Here is a 26,799-nt window from a genome sequence, read left to right on the forward strand (position 1 = left end):
TTTCCTTGCTTTTTTTTTGGTTTTTTGGTTTTTTTTTCTTTTTTTTTGACCTAAATACAGCATCAATGGCTTGGTCTGAGCTGAGCCTTTGCCTTTGAATGCCACTGGCAGGGCCCAGCTGGAGCACAAAGAAACTCTGAGCCGTGGCACAGGGCCTGGGCTCCTGCCTGAGCAGTTACATCCCATATTTTGGGGTCTTGGGGTGCAGAACCTGCCCTGGGGCTGGGCAGGAGCTGGAGTCCAGGGTGGGAGGTTTTGGCTGGGTTTGGGACCAGGGTGGGACAGATGGGAGGGGAGGGCAGTAATGGGGAGAGGGGGTGGCCATGGGGAGGGTTACCCCACTGGCCTGGGGGGTGAGGCTCTGGCAGGAGCTCCAGAGGAATGGGATGGGCTGCAGGGGTGTTAGTGTGGGGCCAGGGACTCCAGGACAGGGGCAGGACACGGGCACAGCCCCAGGCACTGAGGGGATGGAGCAGCCCTGGAAGGGAAGAAGCAGCCCGGGAAGGGAAGGATGGAGCAGCCCTGGAGGGATGGAGCAACCCAGGAAGAGATGGAACAGCCCTGGAAAGGATGGAACAGCCCGGGAGGTGATGGAGCCACCCAGGGAAGGGATGGAGCAGCCTGGGAGGGGAAGGAGCAGCCTGGGAAGGGTCCCAGCCCAGCTCCCGTGCACAGCAAACTCCTTCCAGCTGCTCTAAGGAAGTAAAAATCCCCCAGAAGGCTCAGCTGGAGGCTTCCAAGACTTCCCCAAGTGAAATATCGTGTCTCCTCCTCAGTGCCAGCAGCAAGGCTGGTATGGCCCCAGCAGTGCCGGGTGCCCTGTGCCCAAACTGAGCAACATTCCCAAGGGAAGGGGGTGTGGGATAATGTGGCGCTGCTTGAACACTGCCCCTCCCCAGGGCTTGGCAGAAAACCCTGCTGGACAAAGTAAGAGCCACGGCCACTGGTTCTGCAAAATCCACTGATTCCACATTAAAAGAACTTTATTTTTGGAAGATTACTCTCATTTGTTTTCATTCTTTTGAAACCACATCATGTCAGTGGCACCAGGGTGGAACGGTACATCCTATGGAAACATGCCAGAGAGAGGCTGAATAAATAAAGCTACAAAGCCCAAGTTATGTACAAAGACCTCAGGCAAAGGTATTATGTTTACAAATCTATGTACAATAAAACAAATGTAAACAGTCAAATGCAGCAGAGGATGCACAGGAAGGAAAGACCATACAAACCCTAATGGCAAAGGGACAATCCCACCTCCACTGCTGGGCCAGTGGGGTTTTTTTCTCAGCATTTAATTCAACCACCTGGGAGCTGCAGAGTCCCTGACCGATGACTGCTGAACCCTAAGCTCCAACCCTGGCTCCATTTGCTGGATCAGAAAAAAAATCCACTGACTCTGAGGCACATGGACAGAGAAACCACACAAATGTGCTGCCTGAAAGACCCACAAGGTTCAGTCGCCCCAAAGTGTCAGAGCAGCCTCCAGGTGAGGCTGCACAGTCCAGTCCTACAGCACAGGGGTGATGGACAGGGGGAGCAGCAGCTTCCTAAAGCTCCCATGGGGTCGTTGTGAGTGGGGTGAGGGATGGAGGCCAGCAGGGCCAGGGAGCTGTGGGGCAGCCCTGGGCACACCTGAGGGCACAGCCCCTGGCCACAGCACTGCCCACCTGCTCCAGGGAGAACAGCTCAGCCATGCCAGGCCCAGCTGGGGGCTGGCATGGGCACAGTGCCTGGCTTTGTGTGTGTGTGTGTCCAGCTGTCCAGCGGGGATGGAACTGGCCTGGCCAGGCTGGAGCTGCTCCCCCAGCCCTAATCTGGCTCCCCTGAGACAGCACCTGGGGCTGATCCCAAGTGCCAATGGCCCCAGGGCCACCAGTGGCCACCCCAGGGCACTTCCACGAGGTCTGAGAACAGCAGCTGCAGGGCCTGGCAGGGGACAGGGCAGAGGAGGGGACAAGGCTCTGTCAGACCTAAGTGAGAGGAGAGGCAAAGCCAAGGGGGCAAGGCTGGGCCTGGCCCCCAGACAGAGCAGGACTCAGTGTTCCCAAGCACAGCAGGACACTGTCCCCAAGCACAGCAGAGGTGGCAGCTGGCGGGGCCAGGGTAGACAAGGTCCACTACAGCGAGAGCAGAAAACAAACTGTATTGACAGGACACGGAGGGCCGTGGGCTCGGGGTCTCCTCTCAGGCCATGTTCCAGCAATGGGGTGGCAATGGGGAGGAATCAGGAGCAGTTCTTCTCGAGGTGGGCTGAGAAAAGCATCCAAGTCCAAGCCCTGGGGGCTCATACGCTCAGGGGGAGCATTCCCGGTGCCGAGGACGGGCGGGAGCCCCCCAGGCCAGGGGGGCCTTGGTCAAAGCCATTCACTGCCCTGGGGACAAGAGACAGCCCGTTAGGGGAGCAGCAGTCAGCACAGGCACTGCAGTGACCCTGCTCCTCCCTCCTTCCCTCCTCCATCCCTGCCAGCAGGGCAGGATGGGCCCAGCTGGATGCCCATGCCAGGGCTGGAGCTGGCACGGCCTGGCTGAGGTCACTGTGCCAGGGGGACGAGCGGCCACAGAGCCTGAACGTGCTGGGGCTCACCAGGGGCTGGGCAGGGTCAGGGCAGCCCTCAGGGCATCCCCACCTGTCCCTGCCCTGGCAGTGAGTGCTCTGTGTCAGAGCCCAGCCACAGCCCTGTGTCCCCATGCCCAGGAGGGGACACACACACACACACACACACACACACACACACACACACACACACACTCACACACTCTCTCAGCAGTGTCCCAGCCCAGCAGAGCTGGCTCTGTGCCCCACAGTCCCCACAGGGCTGCAGGGGAGGCTCCCAGTGCTGAACCACAGGATGCAGCGGCTCCCCCTCCCCAGAGTCCTGCTGGAGCTGTGCAGCTCCTGCCTTCCCACAGTAGCCTGTGGGTCCAGCAGCTTTTCCTCATCTCCTGGGAGCTCCTGCCAGCCAGGAGCAGCATTCCCTGCTGGAAATGTCCCTGCACTGGCTCCTCAGGGATGTTTCTGGCTGCCTGTCCCTGCAGTGCCACAAGCTTTGTGTCCATGTCCAACCACTCTCTGCCCTGATTACTAATTTGGACTCATTAATCATTAATCTGCGTTTCAAGCTGTATTTTGTACTTAGCACCTCACGCCCAAGACTCCCTCAGCTCTAAATATCCAACAAATCCTGGGTGGAAGATTTTCCTGGAGCTGACCAGCCTGGCCTGAAGGAGAAATGGACCTGCTAAAGCACACCTGGAACTGCCCCAGGTGCTCCCAGCTGCCACAGCTGGGCAGGGACAGTGACACCAAGCAGGGACAGTGACACAGAGCAGAGACACTGCTGTCCCCACCCACACTGTCCCCTCCCTGTGCCCTTGTTTGCTTTCCTGCCAGCCACAACCACACCACTGCACATCAGCAGGTCAAGAACCACAAAATGCTGGAGGAAAATCCCAAGCAGAGGGCAAACCTTCCACATGAACTCCATCCATGAAACCTCACTTCCCCTACACCCCTGCTGTGACCAGTTCCATCAGAAACATGCACTTATGGAAGTATTAAACAGAATATTAAACAGAATTAAACAAAGCAAGCAGCACTAAGGCTTATGTCTGCAACAGGTCACAGCAGCACAGAGATTTATTTCAAGTCAGGAGAAAGAGCAATTGCACTCAGGCTTTGACCAGGGCCCATTAGTGTGGCACTACCAACTAGCTTGTGCAGTTAGCAGAGCCCCAGCCCTGCCCCAAGCCCCAGGTTACACCACATGCAGCCAATCAGTGCAAATGAATTCATTTACCCATGACCAAGGTGGGGAATATGACCTTCTCATGCCTAGTGGAGAGAAAGGGAAAGTTTATTCACACAAAAATGACATTCCTGAGCACAGAGCAGCTGGGGCCAAGCAAAGCTCCGCTGAGTGAGCTCTGCCCAGTGAGGCTGCTCTGCAGGGGCAGCACAGCACAGATCACTGCACCACACACAGCTCCCCTCTCCGAGGGAACCTTCCAATGGGTCAGGGACTGGGAAAATACAGATCTCCCAGCCTGGAAAAACCCAGATTTCCCAGCCTGATATTGTGGTCAGGGCTCAGGGTACCAGTGCAGACACCTCTGAGTGCTGGGTGTGAGCACAGGCACTTCTCACATTGAACTTCAGCCCCTTCATTAAAACAAAGCCCAAGGGATTCACAAAACCAGCCAAGAATAAACATCAGCTGTGAGGACAGTCAGGACTGCAGGAGGGGAACAAGCACCTCAGGCTGGCTGTCCTGCAGAGCCCAGAGCAGTTCTGCTTCTTGGACAAAACTGGACTGACATTAACAACCAATTAACAATAATTACAATATCAAGATACAAGTATCCATCCTGAGGATCATCCTCAGGTGCTGTTCTGGCATCTGGACAAAACCTGCATGTTCCTGAAGGGACAAATCTGCAGGAAACTGATCTTATACTTGACACTGCTGAGTCTTTAACAAGCAGATAAACCCTGACTGCCCCAGGTCTGCAGCCAAGCTCTGGTGCAAGCCCTTGCTGTGCTCCAGGCCTCCCCTAAAGAGGGGGTTGACAAGAGCTGGAGACACCTCAGATATTTCAATGAAATGGCAGAGCAAACAGAGCTGTAACACAGCTGTAATGGTGTGGCTGAGTTATCCGTGCCCAACCCAGCACTCAGCCACCAGCTACTCCTGGGGCAGTGACTGCAGAGTGGAGCAGGGCTGTGCTCACAGCTGGGGCAGAGTCACATCTGGAGCAGGGTTACATTCACACCTGGAGCAGAATTACACCTGGAGCAGGGCTGCACTCACACCTGGGTCAGGGTTACACTCACACCTGGGTCAGGGCTGTTCCCCCAGTGCAGCTGCCAGGGCCCAGCCAGGCTTTCCAGAGCAGCCCTGGAGCACAGCACGGGCACTGCCAGCCCTGCTGGGCACAGAGTGTCTCAGGGACAGCCTGGGAGCAGCCCAGGGGCTGAGGGGACAAGGACAGGACAGGGGGCCATGCAGCACCTCTGGTCACTTGCAGATAAGCACATGAACACTTCCAGCCCTGTTCCTGTCCCTGCCACCCTCAGCTCTGCTGCAGCATTTCCTTCCAGGCCTTCCCAGCCTGCTCCTCCCTCCAGGCAGCCAGCCCTGGATAAGGAGTGTGATGACAATCTGTATAATTAAAAGTGACCCCCATCCTGAGAGCAATCAGCTTATTGTCCCAGCACACCTCAATATAGCCCTGCTGCCTGCCAGGAGCTGCCATAATCCCTGCCCAGCACCTCCCTGCAGCTGCAGGAGCACTGCTGGGGAGGGACAGCCCACCCTGCAGCTCACACAGCCCCAAAGGCTGATCTGCACGTGAGTTCAAGGCTCTTAATCCTTCCTTTCCAAACAGCAGCAGCTGCAGAAGTTCCCAGGGCCAGTTTTTAGGGTGCATCTTGTCCTGTTTCCCTCACAGTCCCGCTGAGGATGGATATGGGGAGCTCAGCTGGCTGCTCTGGCACTTCCAGGTTGAAATATTCTCTAAAATAAATGCAGGATTGGGGAAGTGCTGACTATCAGCACTGAACTGCACTGAGATTTAACGTGCAGGGAGCATGGAGGCTGTTTGCCCTCAGCACCACTGGAGAACCCTGTGCTTTCCACCTCTGTGGCCCTGAGCAGTGAGGAACTGGGGAATGCCTCCTGCAGCAGCACTGCCAGCATCCCAGAGGGAGCTCTGAGCACACACACACGGAGTCCTTGTTCCCAGGATGGCCCACAGCAGGGAGGAGCCAAACTCCATCACCAATGATTCATCCTCCCCTCCTGGAGGGGGTGTGAGCTGCAGGACTCCCTCCTTCCTTCCAGGGAACATTCCCGCCTGCCCTGGCTCTGAGGGGGAATCTCCAGCTGTGGTTGTGCACCTCCCCAGAGCACACCTGCAGCTTGGGCACCCCCTCCTCTGCCCCTGAGATGCCCATTCCTCAGTGCCTGGGCTTGGCACAGCCACCAGATCAGGCAGATGCCTTTAGAGGGCTCATTCCCCACTTCCTGGGCTTGGTACAGCCACCAGGAGATGGGGCAGATGCCCATAGAGGGCTCAATGGCATTCATTCCTCACAGCCTGGGGTTGGCACAGCCACCAGATGATGGGGCAGGACTGGCACTGCCACTCCAGGGCACAGCAGTGCCTGACTCACCCCTGGCCAAGGCAGGAGAGGGCACAGCAGTGCCTGATACCCCTTGCCAGAGCAGGAGAGGGCACAGCAGTGCCTGACTCACCCCTTGTCAAAGAAGGACGTGTGCCCTGGGTGTGGGTACTTGGTGCCGTTGCTGCTCAGCATGGCGCTGCTGACGTTCCCTGAAATGTAGGATTTCCGTGATGCCTGGTCCTTTGCAAAGTTTCTGCAAGCAGCTAATTTGGATTCTAAGGCCTGTGAAAGGGGAGGAAAGGACAGTGTTAAAGAAGTGACACCATGAAGAGGGATGTGTTTTGCTGCTCATGAGCCTCAGGTTGCCATGATCAGGACTCCAGTGTGATCACCCTTGGCAAAAAAACAGGAACAAAGCTGTCATTGCCTCATCACCCCACCACAAAGGAACACACAGATGCTGATGCAGACTGCCAGACATTACTCAGCTCCACGAGGGCTCAGATTCGAGAACAGACGAACTCTGAAATAATTACCCAAGATAAGGAAGCCAAATCCCAGCAGAAGTTACCCAAACTTCTTCCCTCTGCAGCTGCCCTGAACTGATCAGAGCACTGAGAGCCTAAAGCAGAATCCTCAAGCTTTGAGAGGGACTGTGCATGTGGAAAGTTATTTTTTTTCACCAGGACAATGTTTCCTGGAGTTTCTTTCTTAATCTTGGCTTGCAAAATAAAGTCAATTTCTAAAGTTTCACCGCCACCCTTCCAAAGAGGCCTGGTGAAGTTTCTTTACCCCACGTGAAGTGCCAGTGACTCCTGGAAGGAGGAGCAACATCCTGATTCTGTCCTTTAGTCCAGAGCATCACCTTCACCTCATCAGTTGCTGAATATCCACCTTATCCTGGAGATCCACGTGGTGTACCAGACAGCCCTCATTCATTACAGTTTTCAGAACATTGCAAATGCCTGCAGTGGGGACTGAAATCCATCTCCCCAAATGTGGGCTTTGCTCCTGCTCTGCACAGAATATTGCATTAAGAGGGCACTGACATGCTGCCACCGGTGAATGAGCCCTGGGCACACTCCTATAGGAATCCCTGGAAGTTTATTTAGGGGTTATGGACTATGCAGGCAGCTGTAGGCAGCTCTGGGTGTCACAGATTGTCCCCTGGCCACAGGCAGTGTCACCTGAGCCCTGTCTCAGCTGCAGGCAGGGGAGCAGAGGGGAAACCTCCTGCAGAGACAGGAGGACAAAGCTTGGGATGGGGCACAGCCAGACCCCAAAGAACTGAGCAGCCCCCAAGTGCTCCAGAGCCCTGTCCCAGGGCCAGCGTGGCTCAGGCAGGCTGGAGAGCAGCTTGCTTATTTGGCATTTCCTGTCCTGACAGAGTAATCACAGGGATTGGCACTAAGCTCCCCAAATCCCCTGCAGCCTCTTGCTCACAATGATCCCCTGTGAAACATGTCACTGCTAACCCCAGCTGTCCTGCTGCCCTTTCAAACCAGGCCTGAGCTCCAAGGGGAGCAGCCAGGGCATTTTTCATGTCCAAACCTGCTAAAACAACTGTGTGAGCTGTCGGCAGTGCAGCTCCTGGCAGGCTCCAGGGGCACAGGGCACAGCCAGCCACAGCTGCCCTGAGGTCCTCTCACACTCCAACCTCCACAGCTCAGAGCAGCTCCTGGCAGCTCCAAAGTCATTTCTGCTTCCACAGGGAGAGCCTGGGTCCTGAGCAGCACTGCAGCAGATGTTGAGAGCAGTTCTTCTCTGCTGACAGTGTAATCCCTTTAAAGGCTCATGCATTTCACTTCCCCACCAGGCACAGATGGGAGCATTTGGCTTTCTCCTCATTTATTTTCTCACTTTCTTACCAAAGGTTTTCAGGCTGGTTTTTCTTTCAGTGTCTGTGGCAGATCTCAGTGGCAGAGGAGCTGTCCCACCCTGGCAGGGAGATCCCAGCTCCTGCTCACCCAGGGCCTGAGCTCCAGCTCTGCAGCCCAGGCAGAGGAAGCTGCAGGCCCAGCTAAGGTAAGGACAAGCTGGCCGTGTCTAACCCACCACTTGAAAAATTGTTATTCCAAATGTGAATTTTGTCATCCCAAATTTGATTCAGAACCATAGGATCAGGCTTTAAAAATCAAAATAATTTAAAAAATAAAGCATTGTTAAATACTAAGCAGTGAATGGATGATCTGGCAGCTCCAGAATGCAACCAGCAGGGCCCAGGCTGTGCTGTGGCTGAGCACAGGGACAGCAGCCCCAGGGACAGGCAGAGCTCAGCACTCACCCCCACTTTGCGTAGCAGATCTCCCACGATGTTGAGTGCAGATATTCGAGCTGAAGGAGTGAGTGGGCTGGTTCCAAACCCATTTGGTATAGCTGCAAACACAGACACCTCTCATTACTTCACTCCTCCACAGCCCAGGTTCTTCAAAAATTTAAATACATCAGCTTCTACATTAAAAACAAACCCCAAACACATCTACAGTCTTGCTGCAGACATTTCATACAATCACCCATAGTAACTGCAGGATCACTAGGCAGGGAGGATGATAAAGTTTAATTCCTGCCCGGGCTGCCATCAGTCCCCCCCAGCAGAGTTCATGTCCTCTCCATCTGCAAGGCTACTGACTGCAATCCACCCCAGCAGCCAGAGCTGCCTCTGAAACACCCACTGTTAATCCCTGGGACAGCCCAGAGCCCTGCAGATGGGAAAGGGGCTGGGCTGAGTTCCCACTGCCCCACACAGACCCCTGGGAAGTCACTGTGGTGACAGAGACTCCAAATTCCTGACCAGGCTCACCCACCACTGCTGCTGCACATGGAGCAGAATTATCAGTCCCTGCACTCCCCTGCACTCCCCAATATCTGCAGGACCCCAGTGCAAACCCTGCCTGCCCCTAAAGGCAGTCCCCAACCTTCACTGTCCTCTGAAAGCCATGAAAAGCTTCTTTGAAAGGAATAATCAAAGAAACAGGAGAAAAGGATGAGAAGAACATGATAGCATCTGGCTCTCAGAGATGTACCAAGGATGTGGGAAAGAGCCAGCCCAGAGTTCCTTTTCCCCCCAGCCGTGTTCCAAAGCTGAGCATTAATCAGTAAATTTACTCCTGAAATGCACTGCTGCTACCCTGGGATCACACACACACTTGGAAATGTGTGAGATCCACACCCCATCCACCTCTAGTTCCTTAAGGAGCACAACCAGACCCCATTCCTGTGGATGGTACCTTTTGGGGAAGGAAAACTATTTTCTGATCCTTTTCCAACGGGTGTGGCTGGCAAGGAGAGAGAGGCCTGGACAGCTGAGTCCATCTTCTCACAGTCCAGGGTGGGGGAGCTGGGAGCTGATTTCCGTGTCACCTCCTGCTGCCTTTCCCTCACAGCCAGCTCCTGCCGCAGGTCTGAGGGTTGAGAGAAGGAAAAAAACCCACAAAATCCCATATTAGTGATTGACAAACTCACAAACCGTCTCTCTGTTCATTTGGGAGGGGCAGCAGCAGGAAATTCCCACCAATCCTGGGTTGGTGCCTGCTGCTGCTTCCCCCAGGAGTGGAGACAGTGCTCAGAGCAGCCCCATCCCATTATCCCACCCCATTATCCCATCCCACCCCATTGTCCCACCCCATCCCTGCCTGCCCCACACAGCTCCTGTCCCTGGCATGAGGGCAGCTGATTTACATCAGGATTTTTCCCCATTTGCAGTGTGAGCTCCACATTCCCAAAACTGCAGCTGGACACAAAGAGGAGCTGCTGCTGCTGCTGCTGCTGCTGGGCCCAGCTCCTCCTCAAACCCAGCCTGGGAGAACAGAGCACTGATCTGTTCCTGTGCTTCCCCTTCCCCGCATTCTCCTCCCAGTTAATAATGCACACAAGCCAAAGGCAGTCCAAGGGTAGCAGCCAATTTCTTGATGCCCTGACAAGTCAAAGATCAGACTGGAGGGCAGTCTAAAGGACTGGGCCTTAGAAAAGCCTGGCTTTATTCTCACTTCCTCCCCAGACTGCAGCTTATCCCTTCCCCTTTCCTAGCTTTTTGCTACCAGGAACACCCAGCCCAGCCCAGCAATGGATCTCTCAAATCCTCAGAAAGATGCAAACAAACATTCCAAGTGAGTTGTTCCTTTTTGGGCCAGAGTAACTTCACTTTCACAGAACTCCTATTCCTTACCTCAATCTGGTACAAAAGCAAAATTACCTGCACATAACAGCTTTAAAGCTGTAACAAATATTTAGAGCTGATTTTAGGTAAAACAGCAGAGCTGAAGTGAAAATCTGCCTGGGCTCCCAGAAGAGGATCTGAGGCTGTTCAATCAGAAATGTCATGCTGGAGTTGGACAGTACCAGTTCTTTTAGGATCTGAGGCTATTCAGTCGGAACTGTCGTATTTGATTTGGACAGAACCAGTTCTTTTAGAGGCTATTGTTCCTGCTTACTGCCAGGGGGAATAACTCACAAATGCTAAAAATGTCCAAATGACTCATCTAAGAAACAAGATGTCTGTTTTACTGATTATTCCAGTGTTCTAGAAAACAGTCCCCTGGGTTTTGCTGGTTTTTCCAGTTTGATTGCTCTAATATCACATTACAATACATATACTCCCTCAGAAAATTTCTTTCTTCACATTTATTTCAAAATCCCTGTGCTTCCAATACAATTTCTGGGGCACAGATTTGCTTCAAAAAGGTTCATAGAGGAGAAAAACAACAAAAAATGCCAGCCTGCTGTCAGGTGTGTTCTTATATTTTAGAAAGCTTCATTTAGGGAACAAAGTTTCAAACCACCAACCTCTAAAGCCATTATTGGCTGGCACAGGCTGATGAGCAGAAACCTCCACTGTTAAAGAAATCAGTTTATAGCACCAGTAAAAATGCTTCCCCAGAATCCTCAGTGTGAAATCCACTGGGGAACTCCTGATCTTATCCCAGGACACCATCTCAAACATCTCCCACAGGTTTAAACACGGCTTTTACCAGAACATCTTAAATAATACATTCAAGGCAATTTCCAAGGGGCTTAGAAGGAACACAGGAGAGATTTTTTTAAGAGTTACTTGATCATTTATCGTGTATTTCCCTGTCATTTCCTGTGCTTTCCCTTCCTGTAAACCCACAGCAAGAGGAACTTGTGAAGCAACTTCCTCAATTCTCTTACATCTGTGGAACAGAGTATTTTTGTGTTAAAAATCCTGAATTCATCAATTGTTAATTCTGCCCTAAATGAGGAAATTTTTCTTTTTGGCTACACTGGACATACAAAGAACACACTGTCAGTAAAACCTGAAGCATGCAGTTCAAGTCTCATCATGAGAGGCTTTCTAGAAACACGAGCTCTGCTTGTTGCACATCTCCTTTAGCAACCCAGCCCTGCACCAGGAGCCAGAACCAACCAAACCAGCCATACCTCTTGCTTCATCCTTTAATCTCTGTACAGAGACCAGCAATGACTCCTTGTCATCCAGTTCACTTTCTAAAAATGCATTTCTCTCAATAGCTTGGTTCAGCCTTTGTTCAAAGTCTTCCAATGAAACTATTGTTGCCCTAGGAACAAAATCCAGAATATTAGGTTCTTCAGCTCAGCCAGCATAAAAGCTTATTCAGAAGCATAACAGAAGGAAAATGTTAGCAGGGCTATGTTCAAGGGAAGTATCTGAAAGCCACGGAAATGCTGCTTAGGAAGGAGTAATCAAAGAAACAGGAGAAAAGGATGAGAAGAACATGATAGCATCTGGCTCTCAGAGAGGTACCAAGGATGTGGGAAAGAGCCAGCCCAGAGCTCCTTTTCCCCCAGCCATGTTCCAAAGCTGAGCATTAATCAGTGCACCAGTGTCGCAGACATATTTTCTGAAAAATCCTTTCATTAGGATCTTTTGTCCTGAGAAGCTGAGAAGCTACAGCTTCCCCATGTTTTGCTGCTTTGGAATGTGATTTGGAGAATTGTTTACCCAGCATGTGAATTGTTTTTACTTGATGACCAACGACAGCCACCTGTGTCGAGGCTGTAAGAAGTCACAAGATTTTATTATCATTCTTTTCCTTTCTATTCCTTTCAAGCCTTCTGATGAAATCCTTTCTTCTGTTCTTTTAGTATAGTTTTAATATATAATATATAATATAATATAATATAATATAATATAATATAATATAATATAATATAATATAATATAATATAATATAATATAATATAATATAATATAATATAATATAATATAATATAATATAATATAATATAATATAATATAATATAATCAATATAACATAACATAACATAATAAAATGTATCAGCCTTCTGAAACATGCAGTCGAGATTCTCATCTCTTCCCATGTCATGGTTGCCTGCAAACTCCACATTTGGTGACCCTGAGTGAGGAAAATTGGCACACCCCAGCTCAGGTGGAGCTGTGCTCTCAGAGCTCTGCACAGCCCCAGCCCAGCCAGGTGGGCAGCAGAGCACTGGGACATTACCTTAGACCCAATTCCTCCCAAAACCAGTGCCAAAAGTTAGTCATGGGCTTAAGAGCCTTGTGCAAACAGGGCTCAGCTCTCAGACCTTTTCTCCAGATGGCCAGAGGCTCATTCCTGCTCTCCCTGAATCAATGGCAGCATTCCCACTGCGCAGAAGGGAAGCATGACCTCCTCCCAAAGTGGGTGCTGCCAGCTGCAGCCTGCTCATTGCAACACTAGGACAGGGCAGGGCTGCTCCCTCCAGCTGCTCTGCAAGGCACCAGGACACTCCTCTGGCCTGCCTGATTGAACAGGACTATGGAAAGCAGGAGACTGACTTCAAAGGCGCTCTGAGGCAGCAGCACCACAAATACCAGTCACAAATATCAGGGGCAGTGCAGGGGCCTGGCTGGCTCTGGGCACAAAGCACACCTCCCCTCCTGCTGCAGCAGGAACCAGCTGGTGATGAGGGGCAACTGCACTGCTCAAAGAATCCCAAATCTTGGGGCTGTTTGGGGTTTTTCTGATATTTTCCCTTTAAGGAACAATGAAATGCTCGAGCTGAGTAGCAAAGAAAAGATCTTTGTGGTGAAAATTCAAAGGGAAGAGAGGGTTTGCAGCCTTCACCTCTTGGCACGTTCCAGGTCATCGTTGGCCTGCTCCAGCTCCCTCACATACTTGTGCAGCTGGTCTTTGATGGCCCTTGTCTGGCTCAGGTCATCCTCCAACAACGATACCTGCTTGTAACTCTGGGCATACTGGTGCTCCAGTTTCTCCTGAAACAAAGCACAGGGAGATAAATATCAGCTACTGGCACTGACCAAGCCATCAGCACAAAAAGGGGACAAAAAAGTGTCACTCTGTGTGCAGCATGCTGGTTTTGGAGTGCTGGTAATTCAGAGCAGAAACGGGAGAGGGAGAAGGAACAGGCTGTGAGCCTCAGAGCTGGCCCCAGTGCAGAATGGCACAGCTGCCTGTCAGGGATGCAGCCCTGCATCTGCTGCCATCAGCCTGCACTGACAGCTGCTCCAGGAGGGCAGGGAGACATCCACGTGCCCTGCCAGCCTCCCTTCTGTGCCTCTACCCTGCCATCTCTCTGTGCCCCTGCCCTGCCAGCCTCCCCTGAGTGCCCCTGCTCTGACAGCACACACCCAAATGCAGAAATTCTGATGTGTCCATTGGCAAAAATGGGCCACTGAAATTGTCACAAAACCTCCAGGCCCACAGAAGAATTCACTGCCAAAAACCCTCTGAAGGCCTATGGAGAAACTCCTGAGCTCCTAAAACACATCCTGACCCTGCAAGTGCAGCTGGGACTGGAGACATCAAGCAATCCCATAAACCCTCCTTCCACTGAGTGAATTTCTAACCTCTGTCTTCACTAAATAAGCCAAGACTGCCCAAAATGATTTTTCAAGATTACAAGAGAGGCAAGAACCTGTTAGCACAAAGGCATCAATTGAGAGCCACCTTTTGCAGATCCTTCAGCAATTCCTGGCTCCATAGATACAGCTGTAAATGGACTGGAGGCTTCCTGAAAATGGGCACAAATCACCCAATTCCTGCTTTCTTTGGGGTCTCATGAAACCAGAGAGACCCTGAGGGCACCGAGACTGGTTTGCAAGGAAAGGTGACAAGGCAGTGGCCTGGCAGACCCCCTGTGCTGTGCCCTGTTGCTATGCTGCTGTTCCCTGTGGAACAAATAAAGCTCCTCCTTGGCACAGCCTGGGGAATTCAAAGCATCACAAACTCCAGGACCAAGTTTCATGACGTGAACGAGAAAAATTCCGCCAGAAACGTCCCTGGCCTTATTTGGGTACATGCCACGCTTGCTTCAGTGTGGATCTTAACCAGACATCTCCTTTTTAATTTGGATATTCAGTGTCCAAGAGCAGCCCAGACAATCCAAGAAGAGATCCAAGACGAGCTGAAAGGAAAAGCAGCACTACCACACAGAAAACCTACCTTTAATGTTTCCACTTCATATTTCAGTCTTTGGTTATCTGCTTGCAAATCTCTGTTCCTCTGCTCAGCTTGTACTAGCTGTGCCTCCAACTCAGCCTCTAATTCCCTGCTTCCCTCCTGGAACTCAGCCAGCTCTTCACGAGCCTCCTGGAAGCTGCAAGGAGAGGATTGCATCAGTGGAAAAGCCAGCATCTCCCAAGTTACAACAAAACTGCAGCTCTTCTCAAAGAAAAAGCTGAAAAACACGAGTTTTAAAGCACTTAAGTGTCAGCCATAGGCCTCTAAGGGGGAAAAGAAAAATGGGAAAATAGAGAAATTGCATTAAGCTAAGCTATTGAAGGAAATTAATTCTCTTACATCAAACCCAGCAGCCACCTGGAATGCCTGTGTGGAATCAAAGCTATTTACAGCATTCAAGGGAGCCTGAGCAGCACTTTGTGCTCCACTAGCTCTCACTGCTGGCAGACTTTATGGAACAGACAATGAATTAAGCAAACATTTAACCAGATTTTGGTCAGCAGCTGAAGAGAGAACAACATTTTCTGCATCTCTGCACTAGCTGGAAAATTCAAGTTAGTAAAAATCCTGCAGAGTCAGGAGGGCAGGACATGCCTACCTCATTCCACTGTGAGTTATTAAATACCAGAAGTAGCCACCCCACATACTTTGCTTATTAAATTTGCATCTTTACCACAGGTAATGGCTGAGACCTGAGCAAGCAGCAGAGAAAAACACCAAGGCTCTGGGCAACAACACATCCAGGGGTGCCTCAGATGGAATTCCTGAGCCACAAGAACAGCTCAGGTTTCTCCAGACAGACAGGCCCCTCCACATTCCCAACACAGTCCCAAAAAACCCCAAACCGAACAAGAAACCCCATTTGGACCTTGGGCTCTGTGGGTTTGAGAGGGATTTAACTCCAAATAAACCTCAGCCCATGCCCCAGTCTCTCCAGATGCACAGCACTGCTCCTGAGAGCAGCTGCAGTTTCTCCTGGCACTTTGGGTGCCAAAGCTCTGCAAATTATGCAAACCACAGGCACAGGCAGGACCAGGAGCCATGGAACACTTGGATAAAATGCAGCAGAGACCAAATCAGGCACTTTTCATACCAGTAACTCCACTACAAGAAGCTTGAGGGAACAGGAATGATACAAGGCAAGCCCAAAGGCACCTTCTTGTGATAAAACGCCAGGATACCACTCAAGGCAGCACTTTAATTACACAAGATCATAGAAAGGCTCTGCTCTTGCTCAAACACGCTCAAAACATAGCCTGCAGTTCTTGGCATGGTGACACTGGGCAAGGAACACTCGGCTCCCACAGAGATGGAAATTTTAAAGTTGGAAATCCTTTCCAGAGAATTCTCTTCTCACAGGTTTTCTCTGAAGTATCTAATAACCATCTTGGTGTGGCCTTGCAGAGGAACAGATTAAACAGCCATCATTAAGATCCAAATCCTGGTCATTAAGAACCACATTCAGCTTGCAAATCCACAATACCTTTGCTTGTACTTCAAGGAAAGTTCTTTCCAATATGCAGTTTCCTCCTCTGGACTCGAGAAAGTAGGAATTTCTTCACTGTCCATGATCAACACGACCTGCAGGACACAAACACAGGGATACACTCAGGACAAACCCAGGCAGATCACTCCAAAACCTCTGCTCAGTCCTTTCCAGGCACCAGGATTGGCACCCACAGGCAGATGCCAGGAGTGCCTGCGGGCTCACCCAGCACTCAGAGCTGCCCCAAGGAGCCCCAGGGCTTTACCCAGCTTCTAAAAGGGCTCCTGGAGCAGCTGGAATAAGAGCAGAAGGGCTGGCTGTATTTTGTAGCTGCCACCAAAATTCCAGTGGTGCCACAATGTCACAGAAAAATCCTTTCCTTAGGATTTTTTCTTCTGAGAGGCTGAGAGACCTCAAAGACAAAATCTAAACAATGATTATCTGCTGCTATAAAATTCAACAAGTAGATCTGTGATTGGTCTCATGTGGTTGTTTCTAATTAATGGCCAATCACAGTCTAGCTGTCCAAACTGTCTCAGTCAGTCACAAGCCTTTGTTATCATTCCTTTTTCTATTCTTAGCTAGCCTTCTGATGAAATCCTTTCTTCTATTATTTCAGTATAGTTTTAATAGTATATATATCATAAAATAATAAATCAGCCTTCTGAAACATGGAGTCAGATCCTCTTCTCTCATCCTAAAATCCCTGTGAACATCACCACAATTAGTGACCCTGAGTGATGAAGAATTCCCACACCACAAGCCCTCTCAGGCCCACAGCTGTCACACACTCAAATTCACAGCTATCAGTTTCCACTTTACCCCATTAAATGTTCTGAAGAGATTTTGCCTCCTGCCACCACACAGTAACTGCACTGAGGCTGCTTTCAGAGCTGCAAGGTGAGCAGGGAAGGAGGATGAGCACTCCAGGTGAGGTAAGCACAAACAGCTCTGTGTGCACATCAAAACTCAACTCATTCTTCCTGCAGCAAGTCCTGGTTAATTCCCACTTGTGTCACATGCAGGTTACAGGAATTATCCACGTGGTCCTGCTGCCTCAGCCAGCCACAGGAAGATCAGCCTGTCCCAGAAATGACATGGTCACATCAAAGAGGAGTGTTCAGAGAAGTTTCCCACATCAAGGCACTGGAGAACCCCTCTCCATGAGGATCCTGCTTACTTGGACTGCCCAGGCTATCAGCCAGCACAGGAAACAAAACTCAACATACCTCTGGTGTGGTTTTATGGTTTTATATGGTCTAGAGGACATATCAGAGGCGTCAGCACACACCAGGTGTCAGAGGTGATGAAGGAGATAAAATGCAGAGCAGGACCAAGAGAATGCTCAGACCCCTCCAGGAGATGCACCATTGCTGAGCCCTCCCCAAGCAATCCCACAGCTCTTCAGGGCATTTTTTTTTCTCCTTACAAAGCCAAGCCTCAAATTCTGTCCTCACCACCCCAAAAAAGAAGGGGGTGAACCCAAGCTCCAGGCAGAGGCTGTGAACAATGCCTGCACCGAGCCCATCGATCAGGAGAGCTGACCTAAAAGTCCTGACTTAACAGCCATCACTTCCCAGCCAAGCCTGTCCCCTCAGGCTAAAACTGTCACACTAATGTGTTCTGTATCTCAGTGACCCACATTCCTGACACCTCAAAGTGGGCCAGAACAACTCCCTGCTTTCACCAGAGGGCAGCCAGGCCAAGCACAGCAAGGCAGAAGTGGCACATTGGCTCTCCAGCTGAGCCTGCAGCTGCCACAAGCCAAGAGCAAATGATCCACAGAGTGCCAAGCACCTCAAATCCACCTCCAACCTCACACTGGGCTCATTTAACGGCACAGCTTTGCTGCACAAGCAAACATGTCATGGCTCAGGAGAAGGGATGGGTTTTCCTCTCCTGCACTGAGAAAATGAGAGGTACCTGTGGAGCCATTCCCATCACAAATTTCAGACAGGATTTTCTTTGGGAGCACTTGCATCAGCCGTTACCAAGGCAGCTCAGTCACTCCACAGGGACAGGTCCCTGTGCAGAAGCTGTGGATGTGGAGCTCAGTATTCCTGCCTGGACTGCTGCAGTCCCACAGTGGGAGCACAGAGCAGACACCTGGCACAGCTCAGGTGTGCCCAGCAGCTCCTGGGCAGTGGGAGCAGACACCTGGCACAGCTCAGGTGTGCTCAGCAGCTCCTGGGCAGAGATTCCCACTGACAGGACAGGGCACTGCTGGTGCTGTCCCCAGAACTTATCAACACTGATCCAACCCTTCCACAAACCCCTCCAACCTTTCCCTGACTAGCTCTAAACCAGAGAGGCTCAGAGCAGCAGGGAGCACATTCACCCCAGAATAAACCAGATAAAGCACAGCACAGGCTCAGCTCCCACAGCTCAGGAGCTGGGTTCAAAAGGTGAGCAGCCAAGCGAGCTGTCAGTAAAATTCAGGATGTGGCTAGAAAAAAGCTTGTGCAAGGAAGTGTCTTACATAATTTCCTAGAAGCAGCTGAGATAAGGCACAAGACTCCTTCCTGTCTGCTCACACGGGGCACACCCTTGGAGATCAACATCTGAGGGATCCCTGCGGGCACAGCAGCCTGCTCAAGGCCGGGAGGGGCTGCCTGGGGCTGCCAAGGACAGGTGGTGTGTTTGCCCCCGACTCCTTGTCCAGCACCTTCTCCTTCCACACACCTGAGGGAGGAGATTCAGCTGCCTCAGGAATTCTGGGCAGGAATTCTCCCTTCCCAGCCTTCCCAGATCTTCCCCAGCTCTCCCATCCTGCTTGGTGAGGGGTGTGGTAGGTCATGATTGCCCCTGCTCTGTGTGTCCCACCATCCCTAATGCCACCAGCAGGGATTTGGGATCTGCTGATTTGGGATCAGCACATGAATCCCTGCTGCAGATGCCAACACCAGTGTGCACTGCTGAGCTCCAGCACTCACATCCTGCTTTTTGTATTCTTTATTATTTTATTTCTATTTTATCCTGCTTTTCATATTCTTTATTATTTTATTTCTATTGTATCCTGCTTTTCATATTCTTCATTATTTTATTTCTATTTTATCCTGCTTTTTGTATTCTTTATTATTTCATTTCTATTTTATCCTGCTTTTTGTGTTCTTCATTTTTTTATTTATATTTATATTTTATCCTGCTTTTTGTATTCTCACAAGGGGCAGGACAAAGGGATCAGAGCACACAGCCACCCTGCAAACCAAAATATCAACCTGGGAGCTGGGGCATGCTGACACTTCCAGACCTGCTCCCAGCACATATGTGGCCATGGGAAAATCCTTCACTCTGCCAACCTCTGCCCATTCCCTCAGAATGATCCACAAAAAGATGGATTGTGCAAGCAGAGAGCAAATCCCAGGAGTTATCAGAGCCCAGCCAGACAACCCCACAGATCTCATGTGTGGGAGAGTGGAGGCCCACGGAATACCAAGAGTTTAACAAAAAGTGCTTTGCCTCAGCCTGCTGCCTGTTGTCCTGGCCCTGGGAATTCTCTCAGGAGCTGAAAACCAACATGGCCAGTCCTTCCTATTCAGGGCTTCTTTGCATACGTGGCACTTGCAGAATCCAGCCTTTGACAAACAACACTGAGGCTTTCAGGGAGCAGACAAGACAATGCAGCAGCGTCTTCCAGGGAAAATGAGAGCAGGCTTATGCTGCTGCCCCCTCAAATTCATTCCAACACAGCTTAGCATTCACACAGTGCCCTGGGAAAACACGGCTCCGTGGGCACAGTTCCAGCTGCAAAGCTGCTCCCAGACAAGAACTACCCTCAAACCACCGGAGCTCCTCTCAAACCCCCCCGACAAAGTCAGCAGGACCCAGCAACTCTGCACTGAGAAAAGGAAAGAACTTCTCCACGCTGCAATGACTCTAAAAAAACACAGTGTGGAGGTTAAGAACTTGTCTAAACCCAGAGGGGTTTGTACAGGACAAATCTGTTTTCCCACCTCAAAAGCATCCTTAAAACAAGAGGAGCAGTATCCTGTGGATATCACGAGAGCCAGAGGCTCAAGAATGCACCAGAAATAACCAAACTAACATGCAGACAGGATTTTCAAAGTAATTTAAGCAATCTTGCATTCAAAGCCAACCCCAAACCTCTCTGGAGCCACCTTCAGCTAAGCCATGAAAGCACAAGCACAGCTTGAAGTGTAACACATACCTTAAACAAGCTCCCCAGGCTCTCCATGTGACTGCAGCGAAGCTTGGGGTGAAATCTAAGACCAAAACACTCAGCCTGAAATCCAACACGGCTCTCAGCTGGGACCCACCCCTTCCCACAGAGGGGAATCCACTCCTCCCGGCTCTCAAAGTCACCCAGTCCCTCACACGTCACGGCAGGGATGACTTTGAGCACTGCAATTCACCCCAGATGTACCTGCAGCATCTCAAGTGGCTGCAGAAAGAATTCCTCCTGATTTTAATTGCCTCACACTCTCCCATTTAAAACCAGCTCATAAATACTGCCCTATAAAGAGAATTAATATTATTTGATCTTCATGAATTTCTGCTTTGTTCCTCACAACCCCATTTGCCCAAGATTTTCAGACACCCAACATGAAAATTTAAGCAGAAGCAAAGCAAGGCCACTCAAACAGGACCAACCACAGGGCTGAACTCCCCCAGCCACGCTTGGCTGATCCCCCCTCCCCTCAAGACACCACAAATATCCACTGACCTTTGGAATTAAACAAGCAACCAGCTCAAACAGGACCTGATCAAGAAGTTCTGCCAAGCTCACATGTGGCCTTCAGCTCTGGAGATAACAGCCCACTCTGGCTATCACAAAGTGTCCAAGTGCCTGCTGGCTGCCAGTCCCCCCTCTCGGAGGCAATGACGCTGTCACGGAGGGCTGGCACCATCCAGAGCTGCCAGCACAGCAGCAAGGACTGTCCACAGCCAGCTCTCCTTCCTCTTCCTCCTTTTTGCTGATTCATGGGCAGAAAAGCAGAAGAAATCTTGTTTCCATCATTCTTCACCTTCTCAAACCACAAGGACCAACAGGTAACCTCCAGCTCCTGAAGATATTGATTTTTCCCCTGCAAACCCAACCAAGACTCACAGCAAGGCAACCAGAGCCCTTCAGCCAAAACTCAGAGCAAACGTGCACTGTCTTATTCGAAGATGGAAAACAAACAAACAGAAGGCACATATCAGATGTCACCAATCAATTTGGGCTTGTTCTGCCCCTGCTGGAACAGGAGCCGGCGGATTTCCATCCGTGCCTGGATGTGTGCCTGTATCCATGGCTGGGATGGAACTGAACCTCTGGGAAGTGAACCTTCCCCTGCAGTTCTATTTCTGAACTGAATGTTCTCGAGTGAACCACAACAAATGCCTCCCTCTCTCTTACAACAGCAGCACGGGAGCTGTCAGCAAGAGAAGAAAGTCAGCGAGCACAGCGTCAGCACAATGCTCCTCGCTCTGCTGCAATAATAAATAAATCCTGCATTTCCAATTTGGGCAGCACAGGAGGCAGGAGATAACCAACCCTACCTGCAGAACTTGGTGCCAAACTCAGAAAAGCCTTTAAGATAAACCAAGCACCACACAGCAAAGCCTTGTTATCTCAACAAGCCTCATTAATCAAATATAACATGTCTGCTCTGCATCACATGGCCAGGACTCATCTGTCTGGTGAATATTTGATATCCAGTCACAAGAAAACCCTTGAAGAGTGAGCCAACACTGTGTTAGAAGCCTTGAAACCAGAAGAAAGGGACTGATGCAAAAAGCCTCTTCTCAGAAATCAACCTACGACTACCAAAAGTATCAGAATTTTCTATTAAAAACATTTATTGCTTTCACAAACATAGGAAGTTTCAGACATTTGACCTTTTCTTCTTCCCAAGTAACCTCACAGAAGTGACTAAAAAAGGAGAGGCTGGTGCTTCTGCTGCAGGCTCAGCAACTGCAGAGGTGAAGGAAAGGCTCCCGGAGATGTCCCTGTCCCAGAACACTCAGGCCTTAGCACAGGGATAATTTGCTCCCAGCTTCATACCCAGGAACTCCAGAGGGATGAACCCACACAGAGAGGAGCAACCAGCAAACTGAGCAGGAGATTCTGCCTGTGGAAAGGATTTGCTTGTCTCTGCCCCAGCCTCTCCCCCCTCCTGGGCAGGCTGACGTGAGGTGTGGTGGGCACCAGGAGCTCTGATCCTCACCTGTTGGAACCCAGAACATCCCTCTGGCTGTCCAGAACAGCCCAGACCCCTGCCAGGAGGCTCAGAGACGCTGGCACAGAGCCCAAAACACCTGTGGGTTTGATTATGACCTGTGGAGCAAATTACCAACCTTGGATGAAGATCAGCAAGCCACGACAAATTAAATAGAATGATAGTGAATTTATCACGGGGTTAAAAAGTAGATTTTGGGGTTTTTAGAATGGGGATTCAGGAGGGCAAGATGGAGGGGTCTGGGTGTGTCCAGCCTTTCTCCTTCTTCTTCTTCTTGGCCTCCATCTTCTGCTGTGATGGTGGCACTTTTGGATAGGTTTAGAGTAGAAGCTCACTGTCTAACATAGGTGATAGGTATTGGGAAGTAATTGTAAACATTGTACACATAGTTTTTAGTATAATGACATAATACCACTCTGGGGGGAAGCAGAGTGCCTGGAACCGTCCTGCTGGATGGACCTTGGCAGGGCAGGAGAAAGAATTTTATAGATAAGGTAAAATTAACAACCTTGAGACCAAGAAATGAAGAGCCCTGACTCATTCTTCAAGCACTGGGCTGGGAAAAGAGACTTTCCAACTTTTCTTGGGGTCACTCTGACAAGCTAGATATCCCGACACTCACCCACAGCAGGCTGGCAGCTGACACGGGCTGCCAGGACCTGAACCCCTCTGAGACCACTTAGCCACCTCCATCTTTAAGCTCTGCTGCTTTCAGTTCCAACCTTGAGGAACACCAGGGCATCCCTGGCAGCAGCAATGGCTTATCTGGGAGGCTGTGGCACACACAGCCTGCACCAGGGACAGCTCCAGGTCCCCTGGGCCTGCCTGTCACCCCAGAATCTAAACCATGATGACAACATCTCCTTGGAAGGCAGTGCCCAGAGGGTGACATGACTCTGGACACCACACAGTGACCAAGGAATTCCAAGGGAAAAGCACTCAGCAGGATTTCTGCCAAAATGAATTATGTTGCTTTTACAGCTTTGAAGTTCTACCAGTGCTGGGAGGAGGTAAAATGGATTTGAAAAATAACCCCCAAAATGGATCCCAGACCAGCTCCCAGCAGAGAGGGGCTCTGAACAGAATATTAAATTGAATAATAAACAGAATATTAACAAAATAGTAACAAAATATTAACAAAATATTAAACAGAATAATAAAAGTATCCCCCCAAACTCTATGTTGATCAGGAGAAGGAACCAGCACAACCTTCCACTGAGCTGTGGGGACAGAAGAGCCCTGGAGGGACATGAGCACATAATGAAAAATCTGCTCTGATGGGCCTGGCTTTGCCTGGGGTCAGGGCAGCACAGCCGTGCAGGCACTTTGTGAACACACTCCCTGGTTTATCTGATGATGTTTGCATCAAACATCAAGGGCTGCAAAAATACCATTTCCTTTCTGCAGTCTGACTTTCCTGGCACCTCAAAAAACCAATGTAATGGGCTGAGGGCATAAACTGTGCTTTGTTCCTGTACTTCTTGGCAGCCTGCTGCCAGCAGCAGAGACGAGATTCCTTGTGAAACCAAGGTCACAGACATCATCAGTCTCATGCTTTCTCTCCACTTTCTTATTTTCCTTTCCCTTCTCTGTCCTTCTCCACCAAATGAGGAATTATGTTATGTATCTGGAAACTCTAAAGAGTCAGGGGGAGAAAAGGGAGGGTTTTCTCCTGAAGAGGAAGGAAGGCTGACAAACACTGAGTCAAACACTGCCTCTTCCTTCACTTCTGGGACTCCTTTTAATAATTAAATTATTAAACCTTCTCACCAGGGCTCTGCCTCCACGTATACAACAACACAGAAATGCGCAGCCCAGACAGGAAACAGAGCAGATCTAACACTATTAATCCCAGATCCACACTCTTTACCCACATCCTGTGAAGCCACAGTTAACTGGCACCATCAGCCAGCCTGTCTGTGCAGTCACACTGCAAACACATCAAACTGTCATTTAAATAAATAAATATAGAAGCACAGAGTCACTGAGGTTGGAAAAGACCTCTGAGATCATCAAGTCAACCTCTGACTAATCACCACTTTGTCAACCAGAGCAGAGCACTGAGTGCCTCATCCAGGAGCTCCATGAACACCTCCAGGGATGGACAGGGACTCCACCGCCTTCCTGCGCAGCCCTTTCCAAAAGATCTAAAAGCTTCCCAGACTCTTTTCTGCCTTGGGACAGCTTCTTCCTTTTACAGTTACTGATATCTCCAACAAAACACTGACCTTGGAAAGGCCACCAGCTCTCAGCAGGAACAATTCCTTCCTCAACAAGGAATTGTTTCTTGGGAGGGGTTGGAAAAAAATGCGAAGGAAGAAAAAAAGTATCTGAAGTATCCAGTATTATCCCCTACAGCAGTTTCTTGTATTTAACCACCTCTCACGCAACAAATGCCACAGGCAGCCAAACCCCTGCACTTGTGAGCAAGTCAAGGCAGGGGGAAGAGAGAAGCCCTGAGTCACTCCCAGCGCAGAGCTGGCTGCGGGTGGGAGAGCTCAGCTCTGCTCTGCTCCCCCTGGGGACAGGGATGTGCCGGTGGGAACAGAGCTCTGCTCCTTCTGGGGACAGGGTTGTGCCAGGGGGATGGCTCAGCTCTGCTCCCCGGGAAGGACAGGGATGTGAGTGGGAGCCCGGGGCTCTGTGCCGGTGGGAGCCCGGGGCTGGCTTGGGGATGTCGCCGCTCTCCTCCCAGCGCACCCTTCCAGCCCGTCTGCTGCAATTCGGGTCACGCTCATCACCCGGGAGGGCACGTTCAGGCACAGCACACGGGGCTCTCGGGGAGGATACCAACCCCGGAGAGGAACACTGGCGGAATGACGGACGCAATGACGGACAAACACCCAGCGAGACCGCAGAATGACAGGAAGGGACCTGTGGGTCCAGCCTGGGAGCAAACAGCCGTGTCACCCAGCAGGGCACAGAGCTCCAGCGCCTGTCCTCAGCACCCCCAGGGGGATGACTCCATCAGCTCCTCCCTTCCCCTCCAGCATCCCAGCACCAATTCCGGGAGGAATTTGTTCCTGAAAAAGACGCTGCGCCCTGGGCATATGATCGATCAGGGATTTTACGAGAATAGACGCAAACCACGCGTCTAGCTCGCTGACAGTGACGGGAAAACGCCCCGCCAGGGCCCGGGACACCTCCGAGCCTCGGCGGGCAGGGCCCGGGGAAACTCCGAGCTCCGAGCCCCGGCGGGCAGGCCCGAGGCAGCTCCGAGCCCCGACCCCCGGGCCCGCTCCCGCCGCGCTCCCGGCAGAGGGACCGGGATCCGGCCAGGGCGGCGGCCGAGCGGGGCCGCGCCGTGACTGACACCGTCCGCGGCCAATGGGAGATGGCGCCGCCGCGCCCGCAGCCAATGGCGCGGCTCGGGGGAGGGTCTTGCCCCGTTGTCAATTTCCAACCAATCGCGGCGCGGAGCGGGCCCGCAGCACCCCCGGCCCCCTCCCCGCCCGGCCCGCGCCCCCCGCCCGCCGCGCCGGGTCCCGCTCGCCGGGGCCACCCGGGGAGCCCCGAGCCGGGCCCGGCCCCGCCGCTCACCGGAGCGCATCCCCTGTCACAGCCGCCGCCGCGCGCGCCCGCCGGGGCCGCCTCATCCGGGGACTGGGGGGCGAGGCCGGCGCGTGATGCAAGAGCCGGCGGGGGCGGGGGCGCTGTTGTCACATGAGGGGCGGGCCCAGGGGCGGGGCCGGGGCCTGGGCGGTGCCTCTCCCCGGTGCCGGTTCCCGGAGCCGGTCCCCGGTACAGGCCTCCGGTGCCGCTCACCGGCGCCGCTGTCCTGGGCCGCTGTCCGGGGCCGGTGCCGGTGCCGGTGCCGCTGTCCGGTGCCAGTCCCCAGTGCCGCTCCCGGTGCTGGCCCCCGGTGCCAGTCCCCGCGCCGGTCTCCGGTGTCGCTCCCCGGTGCCGCTCCCCGGTGTCGGTCTCCGGGGCGACTCCCCAGGGCCGCTCCTGGTGCCTGTTCCTGGTGGCGATCCCCGGTTCTGCTCTCCGGTGCCGGTTCCCGGTGTCGCTCCCCGGTGCCAGTCCCCGGTGTCGCTCCCGGTGCCGCACCCCGGGGCCGCTCCCCAGTGCCGCTTCCCGGTACAGCCGCTCGCCCCTTTAACCCCCGGCCCCTGTCCCCCGGTGAGGGGATCCCCTCCGCCCCGCTCGCCCCCGTCCCACCGGCAGTTCCCGGGGTGAGATGGTCCAGCCCTCTCCCCTTTGCGGCCTTCGGGAGCTGCCCCCTGCCCGTCCTCCGCCGCTCAGTCCCGGTGACCCCGGCAGGGGCTCAGCCAGGCACGGGCATGGACACTGTCCCTGCCCCGGGGCTCAGGACATCCATCCCTTGGGGCCCAGGACATCCATCCCTCGGGGCTCAGGACATCCATCCCTCCGGGGAGCTCTGGAGCGGGCAGGGGCAGCTCCTCCTCCTTCGCATCCCGCGCCTGCTGCCTCGTCCTTCGCACACTGTGTCTGTCCCCGGAGCAGGGAACTCCGTGAACGGAGGGTTTTGGAGCTCCCCCAGGGACCCCCTCTAGCCCGAGCTGAACTTAGGAGAGCTGACAGCCTCCAGGGCCGTCCCTGTCCATCGTGCCTCTCTCACTC

General features: G+C 52.1%; 1 protein-coding gene across 4 annotated transcripts; it reads right to left on the reverse strand.

Moving 5' to 3' along the window:
* Window positions 1–965: 965 nt before the first annotated feature.
* NDEL1 (nudE neurodevelopment protein 1 like 1) lies at window positions 966–25,908 on the reverse strand. 4 transcript variants are annotated; one of them, XM_074555330.1, is made up of 10 exons: window positions 20,202–20,560; window positions 16,031–16,128; window positions 14,530–14,683; window positions 13,192–13,340; window positions 11,525–11,661; window positions 9,355–9,528; window positions 8,412–8,503; window positions 6,258–6,409; window positions 3,801–3,835; window positions 966–2,375 (listed from the first exon to the last, which is right to left on the reverse strand). In XM_074555330.1, the coding sequence occupies exons 1-10, from the start codon at window positions 20,226–20,228 to the stop codon at window positions 2,368–2,370; spliced, it is 1,026 nt and encodes a 341-aa protein (XP_074411431.1). In that variant the 5' UTR covers window positions 20,229–20,560; the 3' UTR covers window positions 966–2,367. The 4 variants fall into 4 exon arrangements, with proteins under 4 accessions (XP_074411431.1, XP_074411429.1, XP_005496530.1 ...); XM_074555328.1 differs by lacking the exons at window positions 3,801–3,835; window positions 20,202–20,560 and adding an exon at window positions 25,756–25,908; XM_005496473.3 differs by lacking the exons at window positions 3,801–3,835; window positions 20,202–20,560 and adding an exon at window positions 20,718–21,335.
* Between the last annotated feature and the right edge of the window lie 891 nt (window positions 25,909–26,799).

Source organism: Zonotrichia albicollis, chromosome 19 (genome assembly GCF_047830755.1).
Source record: "Zonotrichia albicollis isolate bZonAlb1 chromosome 19, bZonAlb1.hap1, whole genome shotgun sequence".
NCBI lineage: Eukaryota > Metazoa > Chordata > Aves > Passeriformes > Passerellidae > Zonotrichia > Zonotrichia albicollis.

Bases quoted from the DNA above. Each gene is read 5' to 3' on its own strand.
- NDEL1 (XM_014273807.3), bottom strand. From the start codon at position 20,228: ATGGAGAGCCTGGGGAGCTTGTTTAAG. The intron at 14,684-16,030 runs GTATTGTGGATT...CTCTCCTTGCAG, and splicing joins TCCTTGAAGTACAAGCAAAG to CTTCCAGGAGGCTCGTGAAG. The intron at 2,376-6,257 runs GTGAGTCAGGCA...TCTTGTCCCCAG, and splicing joins ACGTCCTTCTTTGACAAGGG to GGCAGTGAATGGCTTTGACC.